This window comes from Excalfactoria chinensis, chromosome 3, assembly GCF_039878825.1.
Source record: "Excalfactoria chinensis isolate bCotChi1 chromosome 3, bCotChi1.hap2, whole genome shotgun sequence".
In the NCBI taxonomy this organism is placed as follows: Eukaryota; Metazoa; Chordata; class Aves; order Galliformes; family Phasianidae; genus Excalfactoria; species Excalfactoria chinensis.
The window spans coordinates 72,714,669-72,740,479 of NC_092827.1; the positions used below are offsets into that span (position 1 = coordinate 72,714,669).

Below are 25,811 nucleotides of genomic sequence, written 5' to 3' on the forward strand. Positions count from 1 at the left end.
ACCTCAATATATAGAAGTGTGTGGGAGCTGATTCTGGCAATAAGTGAACTGCAGCTTTTCCTGGAGATGCACAACATTTTAGTTACTATAAACCAACTGTATGTTAAGGCTTCAGCCTGAGGGTTTGCTCCCTCTCTTTGCCAAAGACTCTCTGACTTGAGTATTTCTGTTTCCCATTTGTAAAGGAGGAAAATGGTACCAGCCATGCCTACTTACATGTTGCCATAATTTTCAAAGGTTTCATCTGACTTGCATCATTTATATTTTTTATTATATTTACCTTCTGTTTCAAGTCTCCCTAATTGTTTATAGCTGGAGATATACGCAGGTGTTTTTTCCCTCAGTAAATTCCAGTGATAAAAGGATTATGTCATGGGTGCAGGTAGATTTTAGGGTAACCTGTGACAGTAATATAAGGAGCGTCTACACCTAAAAGCCAAAATTTTCTGTTATTATTTGTTAAATTTTATTAAAGTAATCTTCTTTATATATATATATAACAGAGAAGTAGTATTTGTTTGAAAGACACCTTTGCTTTTTGAATTGATGGGCCTAAGCAGTTCTGCAGATACACATATTTCAGCTCCTGTATCTGCATTGGTTATATGTATTAAGAAGTAGATTGCACACAATTACATGTAACAGGCGAACATCACTGGAACATTAATGTCTAATGTTTGAATGTGAAAAATTTACATTTACTTTACTTACAATGTGAGAGAGAAAACCACAAAGTTGCTCTAAATGGAAATACAGTTTGCATGTGTTTAAGTAATAACCCCAGTAGAATTGGCAGGCAGAAAACTCAATTAACTAAAGGTTTATTAATTAACCACCCTGCGGTGGAAAGGAAAACTGTGAATGCTGAAATGGACTGGTGCATACAAATAAAGATGGCTGATTTTAAGGGAATTATTATTACAGTTATTTAATACTCCCTGCTTTTTACTACAGGCAAGTACATGTACATACAGTCCTTTGCTACTGTTTCCAAATGCAATTAATACAATGGGAAAAAAATATTTTCCTGTGGCCATAATGACTCATTAAGAAAACAAAAAAGAAGAAGACGCGATCCTTTAAGATTATAATATAACATGCTTTGCCCACTGTCTGCAGTTACTTTTTCATCTTTTGGCCATACCAACTCCTGTCTTCAGGTTTCCATATCTGAGTGGCCTCTCAAGCCAGGCAGGGTCAGATCTGGCTGATAATTGAATGAAGGGGAATTCCAGCTGCTCATAAATGGCACCTAGTGATTAGCAGTGTCTCCTGCTGTAATGAAGTACTTCTCAGAAAACAGCATGCAGACAGTGGAGATATAGAGATTCCAGTAACAGGATTAAAAAGAGCTAGGAAAAAGAAAAGAAAAAGTTACACAGCTCTGAAAGGATGAGATGAAAAAGCTGGTTGATGCATGGTTTTGGCAAAAAATGACAGCTAGATTAATGCGTAAGTACTGTACTTACCTCGTGGTTGGATTCATTACCAGGAATGTCATGAAGAAGACTTAGCACTGTTGAAAGAAATGGAACTGTGGCAGAACTGACCATTCTTTTTCAGTTTCAGCACTGCAGAGTCCCTGTGGCCACAGATGAAAACAAGTGCTAGGATGTTCCACTTCTCTCTATAGTGCCGGGCACATTAGTGAAGAAATTGCCTAGCAAATACATTTTCAGATAAAGCAACTGGACCGACCATCCTAAACACAGTTCTTATTTTGACTTGTAAACTAAATAAGAGCAAAAAATCCTGTTCTTTCTCTTGTTCTGGGTTTCCTCAGCCTGTGCAGTAGGACTGTGAATGCAGAGTAACTGAAGTTTAAAAGCCAGTGATTGCTTTCATTTTGTTTCGTTTCCACAATGACTGGTAATCCTAGTAATGGAAATATTTATTAAATATAATTCACTAAAGCCAACTGCAGTCATTTTCAGTATCAGCTGAACTTGTTTCTCGAAGTAAAATTGCTGGAGGTTTCTCACAAAAACTAACATCAGCCTTCTGAAGGTCTTAAAGGACTTTGGGGTTCCTGTGTCTAAGGACACCTAAAGGGGAGGCAAAGATTCAGAAGGAGTGAAGGTGCAGCTGCCTGTGTGGCAGGGAAACCTGACTTCCTTCAGTGAACTCAGGCATTTGGTTCATTTGTGGGTTAGGGTTACTTCCCCATGAGAACCTCGTAGAGCATGGTGGTGAAATGTCCGCAGACATATTTAATAGATGGTAGTGTGATTTAGGGACAGCATTTTGAATGTCTGGCCACTAGTATTTGTTATAATCAGATACTTTCTCTTTATTTCTTTTTCATGATACTCAGCATGACTTTACCAATATTGCAGTCTGATGTATGGAAGTCCTCTATTGCCAAATACCTGATGCAGCAGAAAAACTAACAAAGCCTGAAAGAAGTACTTTATTTTGTCAGCTGTTGACAGATGCTGGCTACACCATTGGAATATAATTCTCAAATTCTATAGCATAAACCATCTCTGCAGAAAAAAAGTCTTCTTTCTTCCTTCCTTATTCTTTTTTTTTTTTTTCTCTCTTCTTTCTTTTCTTCACTTTTTTTTCGTTACTTTGCTGCTCTTTATTTTCTTCTCTTATTCTTATGTTTTTCTTTCTACTTCCCTCTCATTATTCGTATTTCTTTTCATAAAAGTCCACTTCTATTTCTTCATCATAATTAGCTGTCACCTACAACTGAGCACGAATTATAGAATTCTGCATAACACATTCCACAGGAAGGCTTTGTATTTTTAAAGAAAGAGCAGGGTTGTACAAAGCAGTGAGCTTTGTGTTTGGCAGTATTTGCAAGACAAAATCTTACTCTCTCCTTATTTTTTGAATGTAGATTGACATGTTTGAAGTTACAGCTAAGTTGCATACACCTTCAGGAGCAAGTCTGCAAAATAATATGCCGTATCATCTTTTTTGTCAATAAAAACATATTTGTAGTTGTTAAAGGATTTCCAGTGCAAAGAAGTGTATCTAGAAACTTGTTTTCTAAGGTCTCCATCATGGAGTATGTAGTTGCTCACAATGTTGTATTTTCTTGATGACAGATCTCCCCCAGTTCTAATGTATGCATTTATTTGGAGGTAAGGTGCATAAGTTAAGGTGCTGTGTTGAAATGGCTGTGAATTTAATTGCATACAGATGTGAAAATATTTCTGTTTCTATTTATATTCAGATCCTCAAACAGTGCTCTTAATGTTTAAGTATTTTCCTATAGGTTGCTTCTAAACTAACTCTTGAGAATAGGGAGAACTGGTCATAGAGTAGATAAAGAAAAAAAGAATTATGAAAAAAATCTATAACATTGTCTTGAGAAAATAGGGAATTAGAAATACTTCTGCAAAGTCTACATAATCCCTATCCCTGAGTTCATAAAGCAACCATAGGTTTCTTGTGAGAGCAAATCTCTGTTAAGCTTGGTGTTTCAAATGTAACATCCCTTCATTTTAATTGTAGTGGTATTGATACAGAGGAAACAAGAGGGAAAACCAGGATCTGCTGTCAGTTTTAGAGGAACTACTCTCATATGAGAACAACTTTTTAACACTACACTGTGCATAACACTGCAAACCTTGTCTTAGCCCAAACAAGAATGGAAGAGTAAATAGGCTTAAAGGAAAGCTGAGTATCCTGTAGGTCTCATGGTTCCTCTGAACCTCCTGTACTCAAGTTATGAAAGATAAAGGAAAAGCTGGAGCTACCACAAAGCCACTGTTCACTAAGCAGCAATTCCCAAACTGTAGTTTTCTTATCAGTACAGTAATCACAGAGATGGAAAGAGAGCCAGCTCTATAGCTAATAGAACTATATTAGAGAATTAAAAAAAAAAGCACAGTGGTGACTGCCTGCCCCAGAGTTAAACTTGCAGGAGTGGGTAAGTAGTGAAAACCTCAGCAATTTTTGAATGAGTCAACAGTGGACAGCAAAACAGTCTGAAAGTGAACCAACAGGATCCCTATGGTTTGTTACTACTACCATGAATTAGGAGGAGTTTCTGGATTGTCTCCTCTTTGTGAGTCATGGCTAGTCTTTTGCTTTCCTGGGAAACTGCTGTTGGAGGCACATGCTAACCATCTGCTTTCTTTGTTTATGGCAGTGTCTGGAGGTCGCAGCCGCTTGCACCTTATTGACCTGGGGAGCTGTGTGAAAGTGCTCAGCAAAAACCGGGAGGGAAGCTCTGGCCTCTGTCTCTCATTGTCAGCACTGGGCAATGTCATCCTTGCCCTCGTCAATGGAAGCAAACACATCCCATACAAGTAAGTGATATTCTGCGCACTTAATGAGTGAATGTTTGCAAGAAGTTGCTTTTCTGCTCCTGAGGCAAACTTGTGGTAAGCAGAGAGACTCCTGGGGTCAGCACAGTCCTCTTAAGGCAGCTGACAAAACGTTCTGAAGGTTCAATGAACCCTGATCTAACCTTGTGTCTGGTAGCTACACTGTACTTCCTGTTAGGGTTGCCTTAAAGATTTCAAGGATCAGAGTTCAACATATGAGACTTTTGTTTTATAGGATTCTTCAGAAGCATTTTTAATGTTTCAAAGCATCTGAGATTCAGTTTTGTATTAGCTCCATTGAGGCAAAATTTGCTCCCATGAAGGATAGAAATAATTATAGTGGACATTATTTTACTGCTCATGATGCAGATTTTAGTTTCTCAAAAGTATCTGTCACAATAAACACGCATCTTTGCCATGGGATTATTACTGTGATGCAAAGATACTTTACACTTTATTTGTATGTGGTTTGAATCTATCAGCCTTTCACTTGATAAAAAAAGAATTAGGCCCTATATGTTACAGTAGACAAGTGGCCTTTGTCATTGCAGGTATCTTCTGGGAAATCAGAAGAAATACTCACTTGGTAGATAAATTTTTTACTCGTTTCTCTTTATTGTTGTCTCGAACCATTTGTCATGTGTATAGGACTTAAAGCAAGTTTGGACTACATTACTCAGTCCAGACAGTCACAGAGCTTTTCTTTCAGAGAGGTCTTTGGTATTGCGTGAATTATTGCTCTTCTCTAGCCTAAATCCAAGGGAGTAACAGCAAGCCTTATAGGAATGGCTTGCAGTAGCCTCTTGTAATCAAACTGCCATTAAATGTAACCACTCATGGAAGATGTGTATTCTGGAATTGGGAACAGTAGGATGACATGGAGATTGAACTAAGAAAGTTATTCACAGAGTATATTTTGTCCGTAAATTTACCCTTTTAGCCATTTTGAAGGCTGTAAATGTGGTTATTTCTCAAATTCATTCAAAACTGTAAGATATTGGCTAGTTTTACCTCTTTGGTTTAGTCTGCATTTTGGAAAATGAAGATGAAATGAGTTTGCTTGTAATTTTAACAGTTATTTTCCGAAGTTTTTTGGCAGTTTGGTCATAGAACATGATGTTCAGAAATATTCCTGCTTCTGGAATTTAGTCAGGTTGAAATTCAGTTAAGGGTCAACCAAATTTGTGCATATAAACATTCATAAAGTGCGTTGTGGCTCATTCATCTGGTTGTAGTGTGAAAATAGCTTGAACTCTACAATTCACAAAATGCTGTTCAGTCTATGCTTATCTAAAATCTATCCTTCTTGGTAGGTTTTATGGATGGAAGGGAAGACAAACTGTAGAAATAATAGAAAAATGATGTTAACGATGCTCCCTATGCTAAAATTAAACATACAAGGAATCGCTACCAAGCGCAACGGCTGTCTTTCATTGCATGCCCAACTGTGAGAAAAGCACAACCAAACATCTTGCTGCTCTAGCAATCTCCTTCTGCAGCAATTCCCAGCTGTTGCACTTCAGAGTTTCCACAGCTAGGAGTGCCAGCAGACCTGCTCAAAGCTTCTCTGTACTGCTGAAAGAAGGCAAAAGCTCTCTTTAGCCCAGAACCTTCTCTTCTATCTGCTCCTATAAGAAGAGCAGTGGCACTGTGAGAGCAAGCACTACTGCTCAATGATCTGTCAGTGCAGGTGGAGAGGTAAGGAAGGAGGGGTGTGTGTGCTGCATTGTAGAAGCTGAATCCCATAGGCTGGTTCAATGCATGCTCAGTAACACCGCTTGTTTACAGCAACAGCTCACCTATCTAGTTGAGATCATTTCCCTTCCTGTAGGAGCATTCTCTTTCATTGTTAAGGATAAAATTAAAACTGTTGATGAACATTTGTGAGTAGTACTGAAGGAAAACAGGCAAGTGTTTCCTTATGCGAATGCACTGTGTGTGTGGTCTCAGCTAATTTCCACGGAGCAGGAGACAAAATGGAGCATCTTTTCTCTATCTGAGCTATTAAAGAGCCATTAAGAATTTTGTGGCAGCCTGTCAGTAAGCAGCATATGACTTCCTGGGAGCCTTGAAACATCTGAAAATGTAGATAGGTTTTTTCTTTCTGCAGAAATGTGTTTTCCCAAGCTGCATTGTCTTTAACTCTATTCTTTGTTTGTATTTGAACTTTCTCCACAGGTAGCAGTTGTAGGGAAGAGCTTGTTTGGATTTATTGTTGGCATAAGCAGATGCTGCTACATTGCCTTCAGTGGGCAGTGTGTTCATACTAGGGATTAATTTGCCTCTTTGTTTGTAGACTCTCTGGAAAACAGATGCTGATCTACTGTATGTTTTGCACTTTTTTTTTTTCTTTTTTTTTTTTCTTTTTTTCCTGTTTGTTTCAAGGCTAGGGAACAGGGAGAGCCACAAAGTTGGAACCTTTCTCCCTTGGGAAAACAATTGGGAATTGTGATACAGATTGACTCTAACTTGTCATTAAAGCTGCAAGAAAGTAACGTAGAAAATCTGAAGCATCAAATAATGCAGGCTGAGGTCTTGCCCTGCAGTCAAGTTAAATTCCACTTACATCCAAGGAATTTGCAAGAATCCCTGTAAGAGGCAACCACTTGCAGCTAATAAGTGGCTATGCCATGGTTTTTGGAAGATTGTAGCTTTCATTTATGTACTTAGAAGCCATCTCCAATATATCAGTGGGCTATCTATTTGTTGCTAATAATGTCCAATTTCGAATCTTCCAAAGCACATCATTCTGTCACAGTATGAACCAGTGAGTTCTACGTTCTACCAGCTTATAAAAATAGAATTATTTATTTGACTTAAATACATCACCATTTCATGTCAGCAGTTTCCATTGCTCTTGAGTTATAAGCAAGTCTGTCAGAAGACTGGATAAAAATTATTTCCTCCTCGGGAATTTGAAATAACTTTCCAAATTTTATGAAGATACTTGCAGCCCCAAGGAAGAGCAAGGAACTCTGCCCTGAGCATGTCTGCTAAAGGAGATTTTGCTGAGCTGTAGTAAATACTGATGCCATTTTGTATTTTTAAAAATGTTTCTGCTTGATGTTAGGGCTGGTTTTTTTTTGCCTCTGATTTCTAAGAAGAATGTGTTTTAAACCCTCAAATGAATACACATTTGCACAAACTCCAAATACTGGTTTATATAGCTCACTATTCAAAAATTACTCCAGTTGCTAGGCAACAGGAGTGGTGATAATTCATGGTAATGCTGTTTTGGAAATAATCATTTTTATACATTTTAATGGCTACGAGAAAGAAAGAACTGTTTAGAAAACTGCAAGGCTGTATGAATTCCTTTTTCAAAAATTGTTGCTTGTTTTACCTATTAGGTTTTCCCATTAATGTGCATTCCCAATGTGTTTGTGTTTCTGGAGGCACCCTGTATTTTGAGGATGCTCATGCTTATCGAGAGACGAAGTGTTCTTTGTAAGGTAAATAGGAGTGAGTTGGAAGAATGAATTTTTAGTCTGTACTTCTTCTCTTCTCTCAGATGTTTTCAGGTCCTTGCATATCCAACATGATGGTACTGGTGTGCTTTGGTTTTTTGTTCCCCCGTCTTGACTACAAAGAATGAAAGATTAAGTGATTGATACACAAGAGGCAGAACCACCATGTTTTAAAATCTAATCTGGTCCTTAACCAGTGGGCTAAGTTTTTTTATTATTATTATTTTTTATTTTCTGCATTAACCATCTACTTATGTATTTATTTATTCATCCCCATTTATAGCAGAGAGAGAGAAAAAAAAATCAGTCAGAACTTTGTAAAGGACCTTCAAACTCAACAAAAAACGCAGTTGACATTTTAAATGTTATGACTCTGGAGATTTCTAGAGTTAAGGGCTCGCACAGATGGTTTTAATGGCATGGGAAGTCTGGCTTTTTTATGCCCAAAGGGGGAGTAATAGACTACTACCACTTCTTTTAAGAGCAGAGGAGAAAGGGGGAAGTGCTGGATTACAGTATTTTTGTATAGAAAATGAGCTTAAAGAATATGCTTTATGTCAGGTATCTTCTTTAAATTGTTAGTTGATTATTGGGATAAAAGCAAAATTGAAGTTTCGATGAATCTCAATCCAGTGAGTCAGATTTATTACTATATTACCAATTACCTTATTGGTTGGATGTGTATGTCTACCTAACTGCTGTTGTTTCATCTTTCTAAAGAATTGCATGGAAAAAGAACTGAGATATCTTTAGTACGCATCTTGCCTTTACATGTATAGCGTGAACTAAAATATTTTTCTCAGACAAAATGTCAGTGAAGACTTTTCAGGAAGAGATAAGAAAAGCAAAAGATCACTTCAAAATAAATTTAAAGGAAACTGAACGCAACACCTGGATTTAACTGATCAATAGCATGTAGGCTCTGCTTTTGAAACCCTACTTGCATCTTTGCCATTGCTTCCTCTGTTATACTAAAAAAAGTGTGAAGTAGGGTTTCTTTCATGGATGTCAACTGGGGAAAAGTGAAGTTGTAAAAATAGACCAAGTGTTAAGCTGATGTGCAAAAAATGATTGAAGAGGAGAGTTCGTTACAGCAAGAAAACACATCCAGTAGTGATAATTTTCTTATGCTCTCTTTCATCCCTGTGTGAATCAGGAATGATTTCACTGGCATCAGTGGAATTGCAGCACACAGAAAAATAAAAAATGATGGGACATGACAATCAGACAGTGTGCAGTGTACAGCAGTGGAAGATTCTGACAGTGCTTCCAGTATGCCTGCTTCTAAGCATACAGTAGCACCATGAGTTTTTCTCTGGGATTACCCTTGCCAGTAGTTGCTCCTACTAATGCAGTTCTTGAAGGTGTTCTCTGCAGAGCAAATTGAGCAGCTGCTGATGAAAGGATTGGCCATAACAATATATGGAAGGGTATTCTGTGTAAGTGAAATGATATTTAATGGCCAGTATTGCTACCTATTGGAGTTCTTATTTCCAGAAGGACTCTAGTCAATTATTAGTATTCGTACTGGAGGTTTTATCCTCAGTTACAAGCTTATACTATGTCTCAGTTTTATGGGATTCATACGACTGAGTCTGCTTACTGGCCACAAGAAGTTAATGACAAAATTGAACTATATGCTCAATGGAAAATCTATTTATTGGTTACTTCACAGGAGTCTAGACCATAAATTACCTATGTTTTTATTTGAGTGATTTCAGTTACTTAAGCTTTTTACTGCGGCATTACTATTTTCTATTGCTTGTTTTTGCTTTTCCCAATAAGAACATGATACAAAGGTCACAGAAAGCCTCAGAAAAAAAATATGCTGTCTTTGGAATCTGCAATCTTTCTGTTTTAATGTAGTAGTTAATATATTAGAAGTAGGTGAAGAACATTTTTGCTGCTTTACTTCAAAAAATGTGAAAGCAGATAAATGGAGGAATGAAAAGGGAAAATGAGGACATGAGTGACAACTGAAACAGAACCCCAGGACTGGGAAGTAGTCCAAAATGGATGGAAGAGCTCCAAGAGACATGGGGAGATAAGACATAGAGAAGGCACCAATTCTCAGAGAAGAACTGGGAAGCAAAGGAGAAAATGAAATGAGCCCATTCAAAAAGAGGAATAAGCCTAAGAAGTACCCTTGAGTGATCCAGTTGTAGGAGAACTGTCAATGGAGATTTTGTTTAATGTGAAATAGTTCCTAATTAGCTATCAAAACCATGAGCTGCTCAGAAACAAAAGAAGTTTTCTGTGATGTTGGCAGCCAGATCATATGGGCCAGAGCCTTGGCTAACAGGCGCTGAGGCCACTGGAGCATTGCCATGTTGCACCAGCTGAGGACCTGGCCTCAGGTGCATGCTCTTTGACACTAGCCAGAGTACCTTGGCAACTTGGTAGGGCAATACAGTTGCTAGTAAGAGATGTGCACTGAAACACTGTCAGCACAGATATAATGAGGATCTGGAGCATCTGGCAATTATTTTCACTTTTGGGGGTTTTCTGTAGTTGACAGTTTTACTAGGCTGAATATCTGTCAATTTTCTCCTTTATTCCAGGGCCCTGTATAAAATAGATGGAATCAGAGATGTGCAGTCTGTGAATTTAGGAGAACTTTTTACATTTTATTAATTTAATCTACAGCTCTGGAGCAGGAGGGTAAAGGATTTTGCATGCTCTAGCAATCAGTGTTGCAGTGTTCATCAGCAATGTACTTTATTGTAGGACAGTTTGTACAGCTGATAGTGTAGATTTGAGCTTCATCTGCATGTGTTACAGTACTGTGGTTCATCCACAGGTTAATGAGAGAGTAGACAAAATTCTCAAGGAAAGCTTCAGTGGAGCACAAAGTCACAACATGCCATTCCCCAACTTTGTATTTTCAGCTCAGTTCTGTCAGACTGGCAATGTGATAATTATTGAAGTGTCTGTATGTGTGTGTGTAAGATGCAAGTGAGTGTGTAGCTTTCACAGCAGACCTCAGTTGACAAGACTTCATTCTGCACAAGTGTTCATGTGGGAAGAATCAGGCCTTGTGAGTTAGCTCTTGTAATTCTCTTTCTGCCACTCAATGAATTACTTCTTTAAAGATACTGTAATAAGCAAATAATGATGGACTGCAAAATGAAATGGGAAGGGAAGTGCTTATGGTTTATAGCAAGACTTAATGGCATTTACTAATTGTGTTTAAATAGTCATTCCTATCAGCAGTAGATAGCCGTATCAGTGAAGGACACCATGTTGGTCCAGGGCCAGCACAGCCCTGACCGGTAATGAACAAGCAATCCTGTAGCATGCAGTTATTGCTGAAATATAACTTGATTAGAACCCAAATAGGCAGTTGTGATGATTTCACATACAAATGAATCTATACTTAATTCATTAAAATGCCATTTTGAACCTTGATATTGTTTCACTAAGGTACCCAGCAGTTTATTCCCACCTGATCCATGACCGGTACAGGCTCAATTGAACACTAATACGTTTTCTTCCATGGCAATGTGGTGCTAATTCATTTCATGTGTAATTGAACAATTTTTAAATAGCCATATTCTTGGAATAACTAGATCTTTTGCAGTGTAGCAAATCATCAAAAAGCATGTAGTAGTAATTTTAATTAGTCTTAGTTCACATTTTTTTTCCCTTTTGTTTTGGTTATATCTGGTTCCATGAACAGTTCCATACAAATATGATCAGTGAAATTAACCTTCATTTCCCTACTGATCCTTTCCCTACACAAAACTGGTATGACTTTTGGCAAGAAAGCATAGACATCTTCCACAGACAGCCAAAGATAGTATCTTTTCTGTGTATAGTGCCAGCCCCTACAATGTATTGTTCAGATTTGGGAGTCTCACCTCTACAGAGAGGTTACAGGCTAGAGAGAATTTAAAGGAGAAACAAGGAGGATTATGAAAAGCCTGGGATGAGAGCTGCTTACCTGGAAGAAACTGTAACAGAAATAAAGCTTAAGAGCTTGCAGGGGAAAGATTTCTGAGAGAGGAGATGACAGTTGCCCTGTAAATATTTCAAGGATGTCCGAAATCTAGCAGTTGGCTGTTACATGTGCATGACATTTAGAAATTTTCAGTGATTTCTTTCTCAAGACTTGTGCCCCAGTGACATGAGATATCTAGATCATTTCTGTACTAGATGATTTAACTCAATTAACTGTTTTTCTTCCTTGTTCATTTGGTTATACTTTTATTAAGGTCTCTTTCTCTTTGACACTCTTAATCAAAGCACTTGATCCACAACAGTGTAAGTCAATGGAAGTCTTTCTACTGGGCTTTGACTTAAACCCGGAGATTAGAAAACATGCTTATACCTAATTAGATGAGATAATCCTCAAATCCTTGCTAGGGGATATTGTATACTGTAGTTCATGTTCAGTATTTGATGACTAATGGCTTACTTTTTGAGAGAGTTAGCGTGTAGATAAGTTTTGCCTAGTAATAAGATTGTTTGGGATTGCAAGGAATGAGTCCCACAGAGTGAATCAGTGAATGCAAAGACTGGAAATGTAGTCATCTGATGACGTTGCAAATAAGGCTGTGACCATGAATTTGGAGCTCAAACAGGTTATACAGGAACTTACCACATAAAGTGGGATTTGTGCCACTGAAGTGGTGAAAGCAGGACTATGTGATTTTCCTCTTCAAAATCAGAAATACTTATAAATGGTATTTGCTACCTTAACTTACAAAATAAACAAAAATGACACTTGCATTCTCCAGACAAATAGTTGAACAATGTTTCTTCAGACTGTTTCTTTTCTCAGACACTTCTCTGTTATGAAGCTTAAATGAACCCCCTCAGTGGAGTGGCAGGCCTTAGAAGCTTTGAGGAGAATAATAGGGTAGCAAATGCTGAATACATCAGCCAGTTTGTCAGATTGCTTCAGGAGCACTGGAACAGCGTCGCACCCGCAAGATTTTTTCTTCCATACAAACTTATAACAAGGTTCTTATTTTTGTAACATGTTTGGTAGGAAAGCATTGAAGACAATCCCCTCACTGCCCTTCAGATGCCAACCAGCTTCTGCTGGATGATCAAAGTTTTCTGACTGGTGGTTGCCTCTGGGCCTGTACACAGTGAACAGATGTGAAGTGAGTTCTTTAAAATATGCATTGACTTTTCAGAGTTAAGCAGGCTGGTTAGAACTAACTTCTGAAATATTAAAATTAGTTCCCTCTCCTGCTGCAGAACCAAACTTGTTATTTTAATTTTTAATTTTTTATTTATTTTGTACGGGCCACCAAGCAACATGTTTTCCAGCAATATGTGATGAGATTTGCTAGAATCAATTTCAGACAGCAGGTTTGACTAGCTGAGATGTATTTTGTCTTATCCCATTTTGTACACCATCAGCAAAACTTCTACCCGCTATATTTATAATCATGGATTATTTCTGAGGAGACTTGAGATACTGAATGGTTTCTCTTCCTATTCCTTAGTTTGTTCTCTTGGGCAGAAAAAGAGCTTTTCTCATTTTGCAAATCAATGATAAAATGTACACCAGTACTGGCAAAAATATCAGCCCGTCTGCCTCCCTTCAGTTTCTGGCTCTGCAGATCAGAGAGCCGGACAAGTAGGACCGTGTCAGTGGCTGTTCTGGATGCTGTTACAACCTGAGACCTATAGAGATACAGACTTCAGTCTCTATAGTAAAAAAAAAAAGGGACAGACTGGGAGCCGTGGTAAACACAAAGGGATTCTGGGGCTCAGGAGAGGAAGCGTGGTGTATTCTACTTTCTGCAATAGCAGATGCTCTCACTGATTGAGACTGTCGCACTGCCTGCACCACAGGCATTTCTGACAGCTTGCAGCACTCCCAGGTGTCCTGCCTACCTAAAGCAGCAGTACTGGAGGACAGGGATCTCTCACAGCTCCCACATCCTTATACTGAGGGCAGCTCAGGCTGCAGTAGGCTCCTGCACCATTCAATTCAGAGACAGCTGGAGAGCAAACAAGGGCAACCACTTACAGCTGAAGCTACTAAAAGCACCTCATCATCTCTCTACCTGGGACGTGAAGCTCCCTGGTATAGTCTTTTAAGGACAGAACACAGTTTTCATGTCTGCCTCCAGCTATAAACACAGTAGAAGAATCTTTTCTGTTTCAAACAAGAATTTTCATGGGCTCCTTGTGATATGCTTTGAAGTTATACACCTGCACAAGAGGAATTAGATGCAGCATCCAGGTCTGTTACCTAACTGGTGTATACAGCATGGGAAATGTGGTTTTCTAAGGTATTGTTGTGTTTTCTAAGGTATGATGTTACAGAAATAACTGTGCTTCTGCAGAAAGACACTGTGCTGGGAGCTTTTTGCACTCACTCAGACCACACCAACATGCATCTCCTGAGTCCCGCTCACTCTCATGTATGGGTATTTCTGGAGCAGTGGAAGATGGTTCTTGTGGGAACTGAGAGCAACTGTGCCATAGTTCTGCATGTAATTATATATATATATATACATATATATATATATGCATGCACAAACAATATATTCCTGTAGTGTGTATATTTCACTCAGGTGAAAGAGAGTCTTGTGGAGTACCAAAGCTGAACAGGATTTGACTCTGAAAATGCATGTCTGTGAAAGAGAGCCAGTTGGCAGGCTATGGTGTTTTTTGCTCCAGTGAGATCTGTGAAACCCTGCCATGTTTTTTCAGCCAAGAGTAGAGGTTGTTTACTGTGGAGTGTGTTTTACATACAAAATGAGGATGTTCTTTGGTAACCCTTAGGATTGTTTATCATACAGAATGTAAAATGATCAGTTACCAGTTTAACTAGCTTTTGTTTTTTCTTGTTGGCTGACTGTTGCTACTTTAGATGCCTAAATGTTGTGTAGTGGCATTTAATGGTCTTAAGATACATTTGGTTGCAGTCCTTTATGAGTTCTTCTACCTGAGATTATTTCTGTGTGCATCAGACGTAAACTTCAAGTAGGTTACACAACCAGTCCTCAGTGGCTGTTTGTAGGTGCTATGTCAGGTCCTCTAACATTCCTCTCAGTGCAGCAAACCCCATAGCAGTGAGGGTGCTGTCTGTGTAATGACTGTTGTTGCTGTGACTCTGAACATGATGCTTTTGGTCTCCCTCCTCTATAAGCTACCAGGGGCTGTCACTTGTGTTCCCAGTAGGGTCACAATATGTCCAGTTAGGGCCATGATGCTTCTGCAGCACCATGGCAGAACTTCCTTGGCCTCTTGGCTGATATCTAACACTTGTTAAGCATACTGTAAAAAAATTGAAATGGATTTTTTCATCTTCCTAAGAAAATTCATATTTCAGTTCATATTTTCTACCAAATGTCTTTTTTTTTTTTTTTTTTTTTTTTTTTTTTTTTTTTTTTTTTTTTTTTCTTAGAGCAAAAAGCAAATGAAGGCAAAAATTACAAGCATGGTAGCATGTTTCTTTGACAAGGTTTGCTATTGGAAGCAGGTATCACAATAAGGCTTTCTTTACAAACTGGCTCTTTGGATTAAAGAGGCTACATGGATAAGTAAGATTTTATAATGTCACACTCTTACAAAATATAGTATAAGCCTTGAAAAAGTATTTTTAATTCCACTGTCCCTGTTCTGTCCATTAGTGTTGCTCCTATGTAGAGTGATACCTGATTGTTTTAGGGAACCTTGGCTACAACACAATGATAACCATCTAGATGTCTAGTAAGGGAACCACTGTCCTGTTGCTTAATATGTCCCTCTAGCTAAAGACCAGAGAACAACAGGTAACTGAAGAGAACAACAAAACTGTACATCTTTTTCATGTTTACTTGAGGGCTAAGAATGAAGAATGTTTCAAGCTGTTTGATATTACGGTAAAGTAATCAATCTAACAGTAATGGTTTGGATATGTGAGAATCATTCTGACTGGCAATTATACATCTCTTCTAAGCACTCAACAGTTATAATTTTATTTTTATTATATTTTATATTATTTTCTGTATTGAAGCCTGCTCTAAGTTCAGAACATAAAAACTTCCATCATAATTTTATGTTCCTAACCATACAGATATAAAATGAATTACTGCGTGCTTCATAAGTATTACCAGTGTAATTTTCTTTTACCTTAACACATCTCCCAGAAATATAAAAATCAAAGTTTTTCATATTAAAATATAATTCCATAATCTAATCAATTCTGTGTTCTTCTCTGTATATTATTTATATCACTAACTGGAGCTTCAGATCAGTTCCCTTCTATAATTTGGAAGTAGAGTTCTGTTCTGACAGAAGCTAACTAATAGTATTACTTTTAAATTTTATTTTAATTATTATTTGTTATTTACAATAATTTATTATTATTTTGTTATTACAGTAAAAAGGGACTGAGTTTATGTCCTATGCTGACATTATAGATGATATGCTGCCCATATCACATTTCATGGAATTTTGCAATACCTGACTGCAGGAGTAAGTTCTCCTATCTCCTGTTATCTCATAATAGGCAATGGGAATATGTATGGTGCTTATTTCTTTCAGCTCCTTTTTCATAGTAAATGAATATCTGTCTGCCCTGTGGTCTGGTTGTGTTCATCCTGAGAAATTTCTTGCTGTTAAATCTGCAAACCTTTGTATATTGAAGTAGAGAACATTCTTCCGAGAGACCTAGAAAAATGGGAAGAGGGCTGCAAGTCCTCATTCCTCTTACTGTGCAGGATCTATCAAAGGGAGATTTGAGAAATGCTTTCTCCTTCTAACCTCAGTATGAAGAAAAGGTCTCTACCACCATTATTAGGAGAAAGGCTTGGCTTCTTCCAGATAAACTATTATGCTCTCATAATCTAAAAGTCAGGCCTAGATGAGTGTTGAAAACTTAGTGTTGTGAGCTCAAAAAACTTGCCTACTGGCTGTCAGCCATTACCAAAGTTATGAACTGCACAAGTAGATATCTGCAATGGAGAAGTCTGAGTGGTTGAATTAGACTGTTGTTTTTTTATATCTAGTATGTAATGCACTAATATGCATTTGGAACACCTCTATATTTAGCTTGTTTAAAGTCCTATAAACACTGTTACAACATTGGCATTGTTGGGTGAATCTCATTCTCTTCAGAAAAGAGAAATCCAACACAGCTAGATTGGAATGAGATAGTCTCTAAATGTAATCTTATACTGCTTCTCTTTTTTTTTTCTGTCATTGTTCTCATCTGTTTATATTAATTATTAGATATAGAGTATTTTTATATCCCATCATACCCTTAATTTATGTGGACTTTGTAGCATATGGATCAGACACATTTTCTCACCCTTTCCTACCTACATCTTACAATCCTTAAACCTATGCGCTCATTAACAAGTGTCACAAATTATGAATAATCCTGTCTTATTTCTTTCTTTATCTCACATATATATCAGAAGTAATTCTTATTTATCATATAATTTTTATACAATTCTGGCATATAATTCTAGAAAATAACTATGAAGGACTTGTTGTCACTGCTGCAGCATCTGTAATCCATGGTTGTTCAGAATCCAAATTCTGAATCCAGTTTCTCAAATACTTTTTAATAATCTCAAGAAGTATTGGGAGAGGAGGAAGTAGACAACCATGTTTCTGATTCAGGGCTATTCCAGCGGCCCAGCATCCCAATTAAAACCTTCTGGTGGCTTAACTGGCAGCAGATACTCCAGCATGTATGTTGGGCTTCCCTCCTGCCTGGTGTCTCTGTGGGTACAGAGTCATGACCTTATCTCTGACATGTTCCATCTGCTATCCGCAGTCATATTCTTAGGAATCTCTTATGCTAGACTTGTAGGAGTGTAGTAATTGGACAGATCAATACAGTGGAAAGGTGCTACAACAAACGTGGGATGATGAAAGGACTGGCACAATTAAGAGGTGCTATAAAGGAAGGAAGTAAGGAAAGAAGATTGCTCACCCATATCAGAATATTCTGGGGTCACAGAAGAAAGCTTCACTAAGGTAGTGAGATTCTTCCCCAGTTGCTGTCAGCCCTTAAATGCAGTCTAGGAGAGGTGCAGCCAGGCTTCACCCCTCCTGGTCACACAGATTAATTGCCTTACTTCCCAGGGCTTACCTGGTCCTTTCCCCAGGTGCTCATCAGAGGTTCAGGCCGTGACTCAACATTTACCATACAAGGAGACCTAATGGAAATAGTGTTTTGACTGCTGCCTTGATGATTGTGATCCTAAACATTCTCTGTTATCATATATGATGCTCTTTTACATGGTGGAGAAAATCTAGAGATGCGTAAAGCTCTTGTTCTTTTATGTTTCCTTTTATGTTTGCTAGGTCTGAAATGGGATGATGTGTACTGCTGTGCTAATTGATTAAATGGCATCTATCATAACATAAGAGATCAAACAGAATTATTTTTTCTCCTCTGTTACAGTTTAAAGCTCTCAATTCTTCTCAGATCATTAGCATATAATTTTCAGATGAGCTAGCCAGAAGGTCCCTAAATAAAAATTAGTAGAAAAGATTAGCTTGGAAAGCTATACTGGTAATGAGCTGTTGCGCTATAGTAATGTGCTAGGTTTATAGTTCATATCTAGCCCTAATCAGTGATAAGTGCAAGTTGTCAGCATTTGATAGCTAATTGGTGTTCCTTGGAATTACACTGTGACAAAAACATTGAAATTAAAGTAAGGCTTTTCTTTATGTATGACAAGTTATGAGTTAATTATAAATATTTAGGTTAAATACACCTCTTAGCTAAACTATATGCAGATCTGTTGCTCTGAGGGAGTATTCATGGGTCATCAAAACATCTTTGGTCCATTTTGTATCATAATTTAGTCTTCTTGGAAAGTGATACAATGTCATCTTTGCAAAAAACAGAACAGGACCTTTAAGCCATTTACTATGTGTTTAATGTGTCATAAATCACATGCACACAAGCCCTAAATATGGGCTACTGGAAAATATTAACAAGGCAATAATGACTTGAACTCTCATAACAGCCCATTTGTTATTGACTGTATTTACTCCACATTCATTTGAGAACTGCTATCCTCCCACAGAATTAATTGGACATAAAATCATAATATAGATCTGAAAAATTATAAAACAGGAATAATTTAAGCCACAGGACATGATGGACTCAAAAGCTCAACTGACTTGACATCTGCAAGCTGAGATTTTTGTCTCTGCACAGCTATAATTAGGTGTCTCTAATCACTCTCATAATGCTAATATGGCAAATGTCCTGTCTGTCCTCAGTAGCTGGTGCTGGGAATGACTTCTCTGCACAATGCTGTCTTTTAAAACTGTGGAGTCTGAGGAGATCCAAAAGTGGGACTGGCTCTGAAGTACATGCTGCAGAGTTTTTTAGCCACTTTCTAAGTGACTGAAGCATAGTATCATCATGCCATCTCTTTTCCAGTCATCCCAATAGATTTTTTAATTGGCTGTTTAATTGACCATTTCCAATCAAATTTAACATGGGGATAGACCTTCAGATCTTTGAAGCCTAGGCAGGGCTCCTGGGACAGGGCAAGGAATACGGCAGAAGCAGGTGCCCACTCAGGCTGGGCTGTGAAGGTGTGAGGCAGCACTTATGTGCTGCATTGTGTGCAAGATCACACAAGGAGTTGAAATTGGAGATGAGTCAGGGTGGGATGCAGCAAGGAGAGGCCATAGGGAGTATAGAGAAGAGGGGACAACAGAAGTGTAGGAAATGGAGAAACATAAGTCACAAACCCAGAAGAAACCATTCTTCATTAATTCCTCTATTCTCAGTATGACTTGTTCATTTATTCAGAGCCTCGCCATTTGAAGTGCAATTAGATGAATGTATTTTCCTGCCGAGTAAAATCCATACAGTCTACAGACAAACCCCTCTCTAAATGATTTGCTCGTTGGTGTGTATAGGTGGATAGAGAGAAGAGAGGTGCTGAAATGAGTTCCCTGCTAGATGTTCTGAATTAAATGAATGATTTTTGCTATTGCAATAGCTACAGAAGTTAGCATTGAAACTTTCAGAAAGTCCTGCTACCACACAAATTCAATATTAGCATTCATATGTTGGAGGAAGAAGTCCCGAAGGCCTGAATGAGTTGAAACTCACTGTGGAGTAAATACAGACATCAGATACTGTCTTCTTGGAGGGGGAGCCTTGAAAAGACTGTTCCCAAGATATGGAAATATACAATAGCCATTTATGCATTTGCGTTCAGCACTCCTTCATGACAGCCCTGGATATAACTCTCACTTGTTCTTTTTTAAGCATAATGATACCTAATGTTTGATTTTCTGGGTGAAAGAGTGGTGGTAAATGTCATCTGTCTAGATGTGAGTAAATAACTGAATTGGTATCCCATGAGAAATTATTTGGTAAGCTGAAGAAGATGGGGAGCTGTAAAATGTATCTGATAGTGAAGACTGATGGGACAGCGGTAGCTTGCATTAAAGTGGGAGCTATCAGTGTAAAGGCCACCAGGGAAGATCCACAAGGATCAGATTTGGGAGAGATTTTATTTAGTGACATTATCAGCAGCCTTGACACATAAAGCAAAAGCATGCTAATCACCCTGGATGGCTGCACAAAACTAAAGTCATCCTCTGTACAAAAGAAGAGCATCAGATGGGAGCAGCTGTGGGACTTGAGGGCTGGAGAATAGAAGAGGGAAAATGGCCTGAGCAAGGGCTTGCCTTGAAAAACTACTAACAGTTTCTACTGAAATCTGGGAGCTCATCAGCTACACAGAGGAGAGAGATGTGTGTGCCAATTGAAGTGTACTGGTTAAGAATGATAGATGTTCACAGGTGATGTAACAGTGAGAAGGCTGCAATGAAGTCTGCAAAGGCATTAGGAATGACAATAGGAAAATATTTAATAATTAAATGATGAATTCAGTCTGAAACAAGTACAGGAAAGACTAGCAAAGGAAGCAAAGACAAATCTTTTTATGAGAGAATATTAAATGAATTTGTCTTGCATCCTCAAATTGAGGGAATAAAGAGTGTGGGCAGCAACATGTCTGTAATTGCAGCAGGAACATTTCCATCCCTGGGAAGGGAGAGCATTGGAAAACAAAGGGCTATGTTGGAATATGGGTAAACAGGGGAGTAGATGGCTTCCAGTGTGCTGCTCTCAAATAGAAGTCTGGGTGGGCACTGCTAGGAATTCCTAATGTTTTTAAGGATGGATCTTGTAAATGTTTAAGGAGGATTATATGGTTCTCTCTACTGGGTTGGGGCAGAAAGTGATAATTCAGTGTCTTCTCACCCCAACCATCACCCCCTTTTTAATGACAGACTCACAGGAATCCATGCTCACAGAAACAAGCGATGCATTCCTCTTCCCTTCTTCTCGGTGGTTGTTGTCCATATGGCCTCTTTTAACAGAACAATTATAATTCCTCTTGCCTTCTTATGTCTCCAGACACACTGACCAGGGATTGACGGGATTCTGAGGAATGTATTTACCCATCCTTAGAAGAGCACAGCAGGCATGCGGAGAGGATTCAGGAAGGAGGCTGTAGAGATGTGCTGTAAACCACAATGGCACAACACTTAGAATAAAAGAAAGGCCATACTGATTTAGGCCAAATGTCCCCTAGTATCCTGTCTGACTAAATTCAATAGCAGATGCCAAGAAGAGAGTGTAAGGGTAGAGCTTTGCCAAAATATTCTTGCAATATCAACTACTTTCAGCTGCAGGAATTACTGAGCTTCAGCAGCAGCTCTGTAAACAGAAGAGGGACCTTCCAGGCACATTGTAAATGAGTCCAGTTTGAGGCTTTCTGAAGAGAGTTGAAGGTTAAAAGGAGCTTTTTATGAAAGACTGGCTCAGCTTGGTTTTGAAATTCTATTTTAACACTTCTGGGATTTTAAACAGCTAACTCTTCAATAGATAGCTTTCTTTTCTTTTTTACCATTTAAAGCTAAATACATACAAACACTGGTAGTTGAAGTTTGCTGTCAGGCACTCACAAGCCTGCTCTGACTGCCAATCTTGTGGAGAGGTAGCTATTAGCATGGAAATACTTGAATTCACAGTTGATTTTCTGAGTGTAAGAGATGCCTATTGAACACCAAAGCATGCTCTGGTTACCTCGGGTAAAACTGCAAGCTAGGGTTAGAGATATGTGAGTCTATGGAAGAGCCTGTCTAATTAATGGTATTATAGTGGGCAAAATAAATCCTACTAAAATAAAGAATCCATTTTAAAGAGGAGGAAAAAACTCTATGTGATATGAAAAATGCATGTACCTCATTAATATTTTAAATAGATGAAGATAGATGTGTTTGGTACAGATGATCTCCAAATGGTTTACATGATAAATCTATATACATTTAAAATCATTACATATTGATTCTTCCACTTTTATTTAAAATAGGAAGTATTTGCATGGAGACTGGGGTCCCTCGGGTTTTATTTGGAGTCCCCTCTGAATGAAGTATGATGGAGTATTAGGAGGGGTCTAAGAACCAAATATGTACTTTTCTTGTGCCTGTGTTTATAGATGAGAAAATTCCCATTGCCCTGTAGCAGCTGCTAGATTTTGCCCCATCCTGCCAAAACTTATTAAACACATCATAAAACTGCCTGTGGTTCCATGGTTTAACTTCATTCCCATGTATTTGACTTCAAGAAGGGATTATTCTATTCATCATCTCACGCATCCTGTCACTAAGTCTGTAGAAGCCCATTTTAAATCCCGTTGAAGCTTATGGAAGCCTTTCTGTTGATTTCAGTGACAGCTGGGTTCAGACCACACTGACATGGCTTTCAGCTCATAAAATCTCAGAATTGGAGTTTCTTTTCAGACATCACCAAAACCAGGCAAGGGTAGAGTTTTTTTGTTAATCTCTGATCTTTAGTTGGAGTTCATGATAACATCCTCACTGGTTGTTACTTAGTCTGTTTCATCACATCTCTATATCAGCCCATTGTGAGAGTAGCTCAGCCTATTTGTGGGCAGAAGTTGCTGATGGCTATTCATTTTTTTTTCTGAAATGAGTTTTTGGTCTCTCTCCAGTTCCTAAGAAGCTCACCCCACCCCAACTGGTTGTTGGCAGTACAAATATGGAAGTCACAGGCTTCCAGGCCAGAGAAAGAATGTGTGAAGTAGACAACCAAGTCTAGACTTAGTCACCTTGTTATTTATCCTGTCATTTTCAGAATATTAGTGACAGGTGAAACCTGCTGTTTGTTTTTTTTCCTATTCTGTGCAGGAGTTTGACAACTCTACAATAATGCTGTGGTTCAAGGCTGCAGGGGGCTGGCATATAACATCTTCCTAATCAAAATGAAAGATATTTTGCTAGGTGGCCTTCCAGTTTCCTGAAGATGGCATCTGTTTATGCTAGCTCCTACCAAGTGGAGCGGTTTCTAAAACTGAACAACAGTCGTTTTGTTTTCAGGTACAGCTCCATTTGGGATTGCAATTAGGATAACTAAAGCTGCTCTCCAGCACAGGAAATTGGGAAGGTTACACTGCCAAATTTTTGGCATCTCGATGGAGGAGTGTAAACTACTGCTGTCAGTGCTGCAGATCGAATGAGCCTAACCAGAATGAAGTAATTATGAAATCCTCCCAAAATATCATGAATATTCATGGATCAAGTACAAGCATTTGAAGTTTGTTTTCGTGCAAGGGAATAACCCTGGTATTGCATTCTTACTACATATGAAATCATAATGCTCCTTGAAAGAAAAGGGCACAGTGCTGTAGCTAGCTCCTCAGGTTAACAGGTACCACTGTGTGCAGCAGCAAGCAACCTTTCTGACCCCTTCCAAATTGTCATGCTGTGTTGACCAGGAGGTGGCCAAAGTGCTTGCCTAGTTGTCTGGGGCATGCATAACACAGGGTCGTGCTGGTTGGATGGGCGCGTGCTTGTTGCTTGCACTGAGGTGACTGCTTCCCTGCCTTCTCTGCAGGGGCTGTCACTGCTGGTAACTCTTCAGCATATGTCACCTCTGCTGATGGCACTGGCAGCAGCTGAACTGCAGGAGCTGAGGCTTTCCAAAAAACACCCCCCTTGTTTAGCCTCTGGAATACAGAGATGAGAGGCTTGAATTAATTGGCCATGCCTGAAAATGGCAGCCTTTGGCAAGAGCCCATGCTGAAAACCACTGTTCGACCCTGCAGGGCTGTGGGTGCTGGGGGGAAGCAGCTCTGACAGCAGAGATTCTGAGTGGTGGGAACAGATCCCAGCGCACTTGCTGGATGTCGCCTTGCTGTGCTCAGGCCACCTCCCCCATTAGCCACCACAGGGATTATGGCTTCTGGATCCTGTCCTCAGAGGATGGAGATGAGACAAGTCCTCACTTTACTTTCTTGCTGTGAAAGAAAGGATTCCTATTCCCTTGTCACTGACCTATAGGTGCCAAGTGTTGGCCAGCCACTCTTTGTGCTGTCAGTTCCCAGGATGAGCAGCCCAGATGAAGCAGGCAGGCTACTCAGCTCCCGCAGGGGCTATTCAGCAGTGGCTATGACTGTTGTTTTCCCATTGAAAGCAAACATATGGCTTCAATGAGATAAATGAAGCCAAATTTATACCTGCAATGCTTCCAGATAGGGGGAGCCAAACAAGAAAGGGCAAAGGAGGAAGGCTTTTTCTTTCCCTTTGTGAGTGAGCCTCCATGCAGGGTAGAGCAGAGCCTTGCTACATGCAAAATCTTTAAATTATTTAAATCCATATCAATACTGGTTTTAACTGTGTGAATCTTTTTTTCTCCTGTAAATAACAGTCTGTTTATTGTTCAGGTTTTCCTAACCACTGGCATTGCTGGTTTAGGGGGAATCTGGCTTTAACTTCAGCATACAGTTGCAGAGCCTAATTAGCTCCCTAGATTAATTGCGCTTCTGTTTTTCAGCTGAGAATTTATGAGGAGCTGGTACTGTAATGAGACAGAGCAGTAGGATTCTTTTTATCTTTGTGCTTCGTTTGTGTGTTTTTAATGGTTCCTTGTGAATGAAGTTTTGCTCTGTGCTTGGAGTTGGAGATGGAGTCCATTTTAAGTTCTTTCTTCTCTCTGACACTGCCAGTGGTCCCTGCAGAGCTGCCTTGCAGGCCTTCCCCTCCTGCCCACCGTTCGGACATGCTCTGGTTGTGGTGTCTAAGACATTTGCATCTCTAAGCTCTCATCTGAGTAGCGTGTTGACCTGTAAATAAGGGGTAATGTCTCTGTTCAATATTCCCAAAGTGAGACATTCTTCCATACCAAACCACAGACATTCATGTAGCTGTGCTGAAGACTGTGGGGAACTTCTTTCTCACATTGGATTAATTACTTAATTGAAGCCAGTGCTGGTTCAGCTCTACTGCTGGCACAAAGCAGAAATGAGAAGGATGAGGGGCCATCTTTCTCTCTGCTTCCCTGGGGCTCATATAAAGGTGTGCAGCTCAGACCTGGGCTGAAACTATCAGAAACTGTGAGTTCTTTAATTTGCACAGGTAAAAGAGGGGCAACTTTTGCGATAGCAAGCACTTTATTGTGAGATAGATCTAGTGTGGCTAAAAATGAACTGCTGAGATTAGTCTGCAGAAGCTCCATACTGGGGCACTTGTGTGTTATTTTTGGGTAGTGGGCTACTTCTTGCCTGGTTCATGAGCTGCTAAAAGTTTCATCAGCTCTGGGAGCAACTTCTACAGAAGCCCTTTTGTGGTCAGAGGGGCTGTCAGTTTAAGATAGAGTAGTTGGAGCTGTTTGGACTATCTTTTTATTAGTTTCCTGTCTTTGGTGAAAAGAAAGAAAAGATGCTATTTTGTGCACCTGTCACATGCACAATTGTTCGGTAACGTGAAATTTCCACCGAGAGCTTTATCAGTCCCCTTGGCCTCACTCTACTGCACACACTGCTCTTATTTCCTCATTCCTACTATCAAAATTATTAACAGAAAGGAAAGATGTAGCTAAGCAAACCATACTGGTTCTTCCTGAATTCCTGAATTCAGCTGTTAGTAACATACTATTTTGTTTTCGTACCTTTTAAGCTGTACATTGTCCTCTGTAAACATTATTGCTGTGCAATAAGAGCCCTAACCAAATGGAGTGTGATTCTCTCATTATGCAAGCATTTATTACTGTGAACAAAGCAGTGCATTAGCACAAGGGAGCAGAGTTAAG

General features: G+C 39.0%; 1 protein-coding gene across 2 annotated transcripts in view; it reads left to right on the forward strand.

Annotated features, from left to right (window-relative positions):
* The window catches only part of KIF26B (kinesin family member 26B), a 267,259-nt gene that overhangs the window by 214,939 nt on the left and 26,509 nt on the right, over positions 1 to 25,811 (forward strand). For both annotated transcript variants that reach the window (XM_072331269.1, XM_072331270.1), the window contains one exon: positions 4,109 to 4,268. In XM_072331269.1, the coding sequence (XP_072187370.1) occupies positions 4,109 to 4,268 (160 nt within the window). The remainder of the gene's footprint in view (positions 1 to 4,108; positions 4,269 to 25,811) is intronic.